This window comes from Schistocerca americana, chromosome X, assembly GCF_021461395.2.
Source record: "Schistocerca americana isolate TAMUIC-IGC-003095 chromosome X, iqSchAmer2.1, whole genome shotgun sequence".
Classification (NCBI taxonomy): domain Eukaryota; kingdom Metazoa; phylum Arthropoda; class Insecta; order Orthoptera; family Acrididae; genus Schistocerca; species Schistocerca americana.
The window spans coordinates 39,488,814-39,500,007 of record NC_060130.1 but is presented as its reverse complement, the minus strand read 5'-3'; the positions used below and the strand labels follow the sequence as shown (position 1 = coordinate 39,500,007).

The 11,194-nt window shown below is 38.7% G+C and overlaps 1 protein-coding gene across 1 annotated transcript; it reads right to left on the bottom strand.

Moving 5' to 3' along the window:
* Positions 1-9,129: 9,129 nt before the first annotated feature.
* LOC124555817 (molybdenum cofactor biosynthesis protein 1-like) lies at positions 9,130-9,564 on the bottom strand. Its single transcript, XM_047129885.1, has one exon. It carries the CDS (start codon positions 9,562-9,564, stop codon positions 9,130-9,132), a length of 435 nt encoding a protein of 144 aa, XP_046985841.1.
* Between the last annotated feature and the right edge of the window lie 1,630 nt (positions 9,565-11,194).

Genomic DNA, 11,194 nt, shown 5'->3' with positions numbered 1-11,194 from the left:
TATACTCTACAGTATGTCAACATGTTGCCTTGACCTGTTTGATAACCAGGTCTGGCTCCAATTTAGTGCACACGGGACATCATCGAACAACTCCAGTGTCTCCCAAAAACAGCATTAACCATCCCTGTTTTGATGACAATGTGAAACAGGCATGGAACTTCATCCCACAAACTCATAACCAGCACAATGCATGCACGTTTGCATGCTTACATTCGGGCAGTTACACTGGATTTCAATGCATTAGTGTATCACATTTGCAATGGTGTATCTCGCACTTATATTATCCTGTGATCTTGCAATGTTAATCACTTAAATAAGTTACTTAGACATATATGTTCCTGAAATTTCATTACTCTACGTTAATTACTTTTTGGTGTTGCAAATTTTTTTTTTTTTTTTTTTCAGTGTACATGATGACTACAATAATACATTATAATGTTTCTCCAGTGGTTTCAACATTAACTTTTTAACAGAAAAGATTTTGCTTACAGTTCATTTTTAAGTTAACATTTCTAAACTTTTTAACAATCCATATTAAAGCTAGCAATAGTAACTATATTAATAATTGCTACTGTAAACAGTTACACATATGGACATCAGTTTTGAATAATGGGTTTTGAGTGTAAATAATGTTTTATGTAAGTGTTTGTATTGATACTTAAAATTAAATGTCATGTAATGAATGTCCACTGTTTTGTTGGATCAAGTTATTTACGAACGCGATGTACTGTGTTCTTCCATTAGAGAATGAGACTGTATTGTTTATCGGTTTCATTACAAAATGCTAATAAGCTTTTAGTTAGAAAACCTTCTATAACTAGAATTATTAATATGAGAAAAATAGGAACAATGAAGGAACGGAAGATCAGTTGCAGAAACAAGAGTAGCTCTGAGTTGCAAGAGTGGTTGCTTTTCCCACCCATGTAATTAACTGGCATTATCACCACTATTAACTTACCGTGGTTTCACATCTCATCTGTTCATTGTTCCCCATGTCCTGCCCTTGTGTTCACCCTTCCTATTAGACCATATATGCCTCTGTTACTGTAATCGATATGTAAACAATATTTATCACATGACCTTTTTTTGTTACAGGTTGTAATATTTGACATTGCAGCTTTTGAAAATGGAGCAGGATGTTGTGCCCTCTTTCCTATTGGAGTGTTTCTCTGTGATCAGAATTGGAGGCAGACAATTCACTTGAACTTCCATTGCTGTTGTTGATGTCTTTGAATCATGTTGTTTCTTTGTGATTAATAAAAAAATTATACAATCCAATGGTTTCTTCACCTTGTCTTTAAAAATTCCAGACCTATTGTTCAAACACATATTTTGAGAGTTATGCATCTGAGCATTTTTGTGGAAAGTGCATTTCACACATACTTTCAAGATAAATTGAATAATGACCCCCATTTTGTGTGTTGGGGAAGATAATTTGATACAGCTAAATGCATATACAGGTACACACATTTGCTCGTGCCTGAGACAAAGTGAGAGTGATTCAAAGGAAGAATTCACTACTTTTTACCTAATTTCTGAATAACTCGTACTTTCGTCAGAAATGTCACAATGCAAAGTTGATTAGATAAAGGGACAAAAATGAGAGCAAAATATAATTTGAATATCAGAAAAAATAACCAATTAGTGTTTGTGTAATACTTTACGGCAAGCCTAAAATTAATTTTTAAGCATTGGGATATCTGGGATGGAATAACAATAATATGGAATAGGATAGCTTTCTGCTCCCCACCTAGAGGAGACACTGAGTGGCAGACTGGCACATTGAAGGAAGATTTTTAGATATTAGAAAGTATGGGACAGTCCTCATCTAGCAGGTGTGGTGGTGTGAGGCCGGGGTGGGAGCAGGTAAAGGCCTAGATATGTGAGACAGAGAGACTAGCAAAGGTTTAGGTAACGGGGTTTACAGGAGTGAAGAATATGTCGCAGCTAGAGTTTCTAGGCTTCGTTCCTGTGGCCCCACACCTCAATGCCCTCCCCTGCTCCCATTCCAACCTCACACACTATTACGTCCCCCTAGTACACTTCTCTCTGTCTGTCCACCTCCACACTCCCAACCAGCAGAGACTCCCTATGCTGAGGTGGGCTCTGTCCATTAGATTACACTCGTAAGATGAAAATAAACATTATGCAGCATGAAAGAATTATCTGTGTGGGATGGAAATATGTAGATGTGATGTACGTGCACAGACAAAAAAAAAAAAAAAATAAAATAAAATAAAATAAAAATTACAATGTCAGAAAAATTGAATGATTTATTCAAGAGAAAGAGCTTCACAAATTGAGCAAGTTGGTCCACCTCTGACTCTTGAGCAAGTTTGGCATTGATAGATTTGTTGGATGTCCTACTGAGGGACATCAAGCCAAATTCTATCCAAGTGGCACATTGTATTGTCTAAATCATGAGCTGGTTGGGTGGCCCTACCCATAATGCCGCAGACATACTCAGTTGGGGAGAGATCCCGTGACCTAGCTGGCGAAGATAAAGTGTGGCAAGTATGAAGACAAATTGCGTGTGGGCAGGCATTATCTTGCTGAAATGTAAGCAAATGATGGCTTGTCATGACGAGAAACAAAATGGGGTTTATAATATCGTCAACAGATGTTTGTGTTGTAATGGTGACACAGATGACAACCAAAGAGGTCCTGTTATGAAAAGAAATGGCACAGTAGACCATCAGTCCTCGTTTGGCTGTATGGCAGCCAGCAGCCGGGTTGGTATCGCACTGCTATCTGGTGTGTCCCCAGGCACGTCCCTGGTCTGGAATTGCATTGACTGGAATATAATTGGCTTCAGTGATGAGTCCCACTATGAACTGAGCCTCAATGATCATCACAGATGCGTCTGAAGACGCCCCAGACAGTGGGATACCACCGTGAATGCCACATCCCATACGGTCCAACTACCAGGACTGATGATCTGGGGTGCGATTTCTTTTCGTAACAGATCACTTTTGGTCAACAGACAACTATGCTGTAAGGGTGACATGGATGTCACCCCTACAGCATAGTTGTCTGTTGACAATACTGTACATCCTATTTTGTTTCCCTTCTTGGCAAGCCATACATTGCTTACATTTCAGCAAGATAATGCCTGTCTGCACACAGCTTGTCCTCATGCTTGCCAAACCCTACCTTGGCCAGCAAAGTTGCTGGATCTCTCCCCAATTGAGAATGTAAGGAGCATTATGGGCAGGGCCGTTAGACCACCTCGGGATTTTGACTATCTACAGTGACATTTGAATAGAATTTGGCATGATGTCCCTCTGTTGGACATCCAACAACTCTATCAGCCAGAGCCAAGCTTGTATAAGGGCCAGAGGTGGACCATCTCATCCAATTTGTGATGTTCTTTCTCTTGAATAAATCATCCAGTTTTTTCTGAAACTGTAATTATTTTTCTGTCTTCACATGTATGTCACATTTACTGATTTCAGCCCTATTTGGTATTTCGATAATTCCTTCAGTACCTAAGTGTTTTTTTGAGTATATAGTATCTGACAGTTTCTTTTTTTTCAGTATGCTTGTCTGCTGCCCATTGCCTGCTCTAACTGGTGAGTAGCAATCTGTCCTATTTCATATTGTTAGAATTATCTTTTGACACTCAATATTTATGATGCAAGCAAACTGTTATTGCCACTTGACATGATGGTGAATGGTACTCTGTTAGCCATTGGCACAAATGGATTGACATGATAAAACAAGGGTCCACAGCTATTACAAACTTTTTGAATGTGATAAATACAGCTTACTGCTGTCAATACTTCTGTTAATTACATTTTTGATCGTTTGTTATTTTCAAGCATACATGTCAGGTGCTACGACACCTTTGAATTACTGCAAATGGACAAAGATGACCAGACTCATTTCTCTTCAGTAGAAACAACTATCGACAAGAGAAGAAACTTAATGTCATTCAAATCTACTTTTTCATTGGTAGAGATTTTTCACTCATGGGATTAGCAGCAGAGATTAAAAAGAAGCAGCAGCAAACAGATCCAAGGCATCCATTGTTTGGAACTCATGTTCTTCCATCACAACTCCTTATAATAGTATCAGCTCTGGAGAACTAAGTCCCAATTCATTTTCTTGTAACAAAATAGATTGCCATTACCTTGCAGTTAAAAATGGGAAGCTTTACATGAATGTCCTACATGCAGTTTTTTTATACTTGTGCTCTTTGAGTTCCTGTCCTAGAATACATTAAAATATTAAAAAATGTGTAAATTAATCTTTGAAACAATCCAAACCTTTCAATGGAAACCAGGAAAGACTTAGAAACATTATCATTAAAAAAAAAAAAAATCAAGGAAAGATAATGTAAGGAACAATCAGGGAAAGTCTGCTGTACCCTTCCTGTTGTGTACTGTGTTATTGTTATTCTTAATTTTTTAAAATTTGATAATGGCCATTAAAGACCATGCAGAATAGCAATTGCACATTACTAGAAGCTGCCTTTGCATTCTTCCTCCAACAGCCCGTTGTATTTGCTCAGCGTAGAAGCCTTTAAAGTTGTAACTCTGGTCGGTCTGAGACGCCGCCTAGATTTAATCCAGCCTGTCAAAGATCCCTTTGTCATTCCCCTGAACTACGTCAGAAACTTAAAGGTTGTTACCAAGAGTATTAAAAATCTGTTTTGTCAACCTGACCTTCAAACTTTCGTCTTCCTGGCTCGACTGGTGCAGGCAGTATTTCTCGATTTCTGAACAGCTTTTGACTTAGTGCCAGATTGATGCTTATTATCAAAATTGCTACTGTGAGGGGTATCGAGTGAAATTTGTCACTGGAATTGAGGATATTTTGGTAGGAATGACTTACATGTTATCTTGGCTGGGGAGTCATCATCTGATGTAGAAGTAACCTCAGATGTGTCATAGAGAGGTATGTTGTGACCATTGCTGTTCATGTTCATGTACATTAATGACTTTGCAGACAATATTAATAGTAAAGCACTCTTTTCACAGATAGTGCATTTATCTAGAATAAAGCACAGTCTGAAAGAAATTGTACAAACATTTGTCAGATCTTGATAATTTCAAACTTTCTTTTAAATGTTCAGACATGTAAAATCGTGCATTTTGCAAAATGAAGAAAACGCAGTGTGGTATGACTACAGTATCAGGGTGTCTTGCTTGGATTAAGTCTATTCATACAATTACCTGGGTGGAGCACTTTGTAGGGATATGAAATGGAACAGTCATATAGGCCCACTCAGGGGTAAGGCAGGCGAAAGAGTGAGATTTTTTTTGGTAGAATACCATAGAAATGCAGTCATTCTACAAATCATTTGTATAATCCATCCTAGAATATTGCTCAAAAGTGTGGGACCTGTATCAAAATGGATTAATGGGTGATTTGAACGCATGCAGAGAAGGGCAGATCAAATGGTCACAGGTTTGTTTGACCCAAGGGAGAGTGTCACAGAGATGCTGAAATAACTGAATTGGCAGACGCCTCAAGATAAGATGTACACTATCCTAAGAAAGTATGCTTACCAAAAGACGACTCTAGAATATGTTACAACCTTGTAACTATTGCTCCCATAGGGACCGTGAGGACAATATTAGATTAATTACAGCATGCAGAGAAAGATTTAAATGGTCTTGAAACATGAACAAGCTTTAATATCTGGTACAGTGAGATGTACCCTCTGTCATACTCTTCATAGTGGTTTGCAGAGTGTGGATGAACATGTAGATAGCATCATCCAGAACGCAATCAACGTGTATCTGAAACTTGAGCTTGTCCTAGTGTGTAGTGTCACAAACGTTTTGACATTATTATACATACTTCTGCCACTGGGGCAATCATAGGTAATGACTAATTTGGCAGTAATATGCAGTGCTAGATTTGTTAAAAGAAAAAAAAAAATAGACTTCTTAACATGTATTTATGGTAAGTAGCACTCTATCATTTCCTATATTTCTAAGTTCCTACCGAGAGTTTCCATAGTTTGATTTAGACTTCTGAAAAAGTTATAACACTTTTCTGAGCTTTTTAAAAGTGTGAATACAACATTTGTGTCTTACCGCTTCAACTAGAGCAAAAGTTCTATTGTACCACATCTCAAAATCTTTGGGTCTAATTTTTTTCGTCATCAGCGGTATACTGTCACAAATCAAGACTTGGTTATGTGTATTGTTAGATTTTGTTTATTATTATTTACGTGGGGTTCATGAGCAATGCAGCTGACTGGGATTCACCTGCTGCAAGTCATAGACTGACTGCTGCTGTGTTCACTGCCTGGGTCAAAGGTGCTGAAAGGATGTGCTCATTGATGCTATGGAGACACTGTTCTGTGTTTTACTTTAATGACAATTATTGTCAGTTTCTTTTTGTTTTGTTTATAAGAAAGGAATGAGGACATCATTAGATCTTTTGAAGAGTACACAACATAAATCACAAAATGTTATATCTGTATTAGCAAAAAATTGGACTACATTGTATGATAGAGATGAAAAAGAAACTGTGATTAAATTCTTTCTGTGTTAGATTCCTGAACCTGCCGATCTTTGAGAGAGAGAGAGAGAGGGAGAGAGACAGAGAGAGAGAGAGAGAGAGAGGGGGGATGGGATTTAATTGTATCTCCCCATGCAGCTGTAGCATTTTGGCATGTCGTACATTGGTCAGATCATAAGAACCTTGGAGGACTCGTATGTAGGGCATAAGCAACACACACACACACACACACACACACACACATAATAATAGTCAAGAAAATTTGCAACCGCAAAATATTGCCTCGGTACAGGTCATAGAATCTAATATACAACACAAATATTTCAATATGCATATCCAGTTACTGGAATAGTGTTATTAAGAAATCTGTTGAGAGACAGAAGTTTTTGCTTAAATTCTTATAATTTACACCAGATGATGTACAAAATAAACTCCAAATTACTGTAACAACATAGTGCACAAGTCACATATTCATTTTCTAATTACAACAATCATACCCCAAACTATAACAATTAAAATATTGAAGACCAGCATTTAATTTTAGCTGCTACAAAATTATGTCACAGGCAACAATCATTTAATTCACTTCTTTAACATAACAATTTAATTTAAAAAAGACAACAAATAACATTTTTAAGTACAATATTCAAGTTTAGGTGCTGCAAAGATGCATAACAATCATCTATGTTTCAACATTATCATAAAAAATACAACATAAAAAAGAAGACCTGATTGTAGATCATGGGTGGGCTACGTAAAATAAATGACAAAAATCAGCAGCTGTAAAAGGCAGATTTTTTTTCCAACTACAACCAATTCCTCCATTTTACAACAGCATAAATGGATGCAGCTCTTTTTCCCCAAATTTGCTGCTTCAGATTATTAGTGTCATAATGAAGTCTTTTAAGAATTAGAGGCACAAACAGATTAATAAATACAAACAAAAGCAGGAATATTCAATTTGCTCAAGGCTACCAAATGAAGGAAGAAAGGGGGCTAAGGATTGTTTGCATCATTCCTAGACTCAAAACCCTAAGCAAAAGAAACAGTGATGATAGCATTGATTTAAAATCATGTCAGAAAAGATGGCAGCTAATTCTAGGTGATGCTCCATAAAGCCATGGTCTCACATTGTCAAACCCCTGCAGGATTGTTTGAGGGACAATGATTTGACATTGATTGTTAAGTCAAAAAGGCAATGCATCTCTGACTGAAGAAACAATCAAAAATATATTCTTTTAATGGAATATTTACATTGCAGTGTACTGATCTGAGAAACATACTGAAAAGAAACATGACTATGTTGAGAAATTTTCATTTTGTATTTTCTTATATTTGTAACCGCAGTACATGAAAAAAGTGACACTCGACATTTGAGTTAACTGAAAGATGAAAGATTAGGGTTTCATGCCCTGCCGATCCTTGTCCCCAAACGGGGACAGCCTGCAAACAGAATTCTACCAACCAGCTTGGACTGAAAACATAACACACAAGAATCGTGCCCGTGAGTGTAGATGACACTCGGAATATCACGCAACACGGATACCCGAGGATGATGTCTGTCAGAGCAGATTGCAGATGAAGCACGAAGGCAGAGGGAACAAATTACAGACCTGCTCCATCTGACGGTCAGTCTCAAGTAGCACTTTGTGAAAGCAACAACTAATGTCACCGAAATATGCGAGGAAGACAATGATGTCCGACTGTGCAAAGGACAACTCGGGAATTTCAGCAAACTTCTGGAAAAACCTGAAGAATTAAATTGACAGAAACCTGTTCTGGATTGGTAACTTACAAAATAAAACATTTTCAATCTCTGGACAAGTCACACACAAGAAAGATAATAGGCCTTTTACAAAAGAGGATACCATACAGTGTAAAGCTGAAACATGTAAATTAGTCTGGCCAATATGCTCTACACCTGAGCAAAAGTGTCAATGAAGTGGTGCACCTTTTAGGAACTGTTAAAAAAGTGTCATTTTACATCAATGAACACAGCAATGACAACCTGATCCTAGGAGAAAAGAGCTGATACACACTATTTATTTAAGAATGAACACTTCACCTCAACTTTCACAGCATGGGACCATCAAAAATTGAGACAATAGAGCAACACAGAGGACACTACCACACACAGCTGGGGGAGGGCACAGAGAGAGAGAGAGAGATTTGGAATTCGGTACAGTTATGTTGCAAATTTCAAACTCACAGTTATTCATCTAACAGACGTGCTTTTTAAAGGTACGGTTCAAGAAATGCTGCACATGCAATGCCCGGGATTGTAGCGACGCCACTGTACTTTGGGAGGAGAGTGACAAAAATACTGACAGTGACAAAACAATGAATGTTAGTGAAGTTAAGAGTGTCTTACATGAAAACTGCAACTGAAAGCTTTGTTTTTGTGTGTAATTTATCTACAGTGTACTACAAAAAAACTGGTTAAGGGTAAATCACATTTTGAAAAGCTTTTATAAATGGGCAACTTGACAAATTATTTTTAATTAAGTTTCTCTCTTTTTTGAAATTAAAGGTGCAACTCATATTCAGGCCAATTCGATGTGTATATAATTTATGATAACTATGAACAGACTTTGAAATTTGCCTACATCACACCAGGTATACTTAACTTATTTCACTGCCCCACACAGATGCTCATGTCCGGTGGAAGTCTCCTCTAGTTCCCCCACTTTTGGCCAGAAGCATTATTTCAGATATCACAATGTCATGACTCACAGCTTTGCACATATCGTACACTGTTAAGGCAGACACCGATACAGCAGTGAGAGCTTCCATCTCCACACCCGTCTGCCCTCTACACTTTGCCGTGCCAGTTACAATCACACAGTTGAGAGCAGAGTCCAGTTCAATGTCCACAGCCACAGAGGATAAAGATATGTTATGACACAGAGGGATAAGGCTGGACGTCTGCTTGGACCCCACAATTCCCGCCAGGCTAGCAATGCTAAGTACGTCACCTTTCTTCAGGCCATTTTCTCGTACGAGTTTCATCAGTTCGGGTCCCACAAAAACCTTTGCTCGTGCTGCAGCAGTCCGTTCTGTCACCAGCTTCGAACCCACGTCGACCATTTTCGCCCTGCCGGTCCGGTCAACATGAGTCAGACTTCCGGACTGTGCTCCCAAACTGCAGAAACGGCAAGAGAAGACAGAGGGCTGTGCTCTGTGTGTTTGTCTTGTTAGGAGTCCTGTATTGCACATAATGCTTGGGGTACAGGGAAGCAAAAGAAACTGTTTTCTAGATTCAGTCACTACACTCAAATTATGTGACAACAACTGAGACATCTGTGTATCCGACACAAACAGGGGCGAAATATTGGTATCTGAGAAGAAGTACTTTTGAAAATCTTGTTTCTGAAGGTTTAACAACTTCCGACTTTGTGCCTTCACAACATCACTACAGCCATCAAGTTCAGTGCCACCTGGAACAAAAATACAAGCTGTAACAAAGAACTCTTCATAATCTGAAAATAGGTTAACTACAAAAGAATTTTTTAGCATTCGTGTTGAAACACCCCCGATTAATTCCTTTACTGGATTTTGGGTAATTTACCAAAGCCACAAAACAGTTAATTATTATGATATATGACCGTGTGCTTACTGGATGAAAGGCTATTGGTTGTTCTGCATTGTTCTGCTGTGGTTTCGGGAGTATTTCAACCGAATGCGGCTGTTCTGAGACGGAATAGCTAATGATTGAAAGTTTGTCTATTATTAAGTATCACAAAGGTTGCGATGTACAACTGATATATATTTCCTACTAACACACAAATTCTGAGGCTGTTGCTACCTTTGCCTTACACGTCTAATTGTGGTTATCTCTTTTTATTGATTGCTGATTTTCAGCACTTTGTCACAGGCAATGCTGATGGTTAACATTCACAACAATCCTCACTGCAATCCATGGTTGTTGCTGGCTGACGCGGTTGACACGAAACACGTAATTTGGCACTTGTCACTTTCTGTTTCATATCACTCGCGAATCGGCATTAGTGAGAGTCAACCCCACGACGATCAGGGGGACGTGCTCACTCGTCATACTCCAGTGAATTTTACCGTTTACAACTCACTAGACCACCATTCTTGGCCGTCTTTCCCACTCTACTTCTCACTCGACACTCTACCATACTACTGCGCACTCAGCACTAGTCTCACTGCCTACTGCAGCGCTCGACAATCGACTCCTGTCCGCTATCGACCTGGGCGTCAGATACTAGAATCTATGTTTGTGGGATCACGGATCCCTAACAGTGTTCAAGACAAGTTCTTTGAACCTTAATGATCTGTGATGATTCTCTTCTTTCCTAAGCTAAGGTCGAAAATCTGTTTTGTCTGCAGAAGTGTGCAATATGAATATTACACAAAGTTGATAGGAACATCTCACATAAATCTCCTCAGTGGCTGTAGATTTCACAATCTTGCAGGAGTGGATATAAGGGGAGGTCATTGCAATGATGATAACTACCACCCACTTCCCAAACAACATATTATACTGGGGTGCCCTTAAGAAGGCAGCAGTGTGGTTCATTCCGTGCAGAAAGAGATGGGGAATGCTTTATGGTGCTGTCTGTGTGTTCTCTCTCTCTCTCTCTTTCTCTCTGTCCCACGACTCACATTTCAGCTACTTCCAACCCTCGTATCTGGCACAGGCCACTGTGTCTGCTTCTGACTCTGCCTAGTAGAATTTATGCGGTCGGAAAGC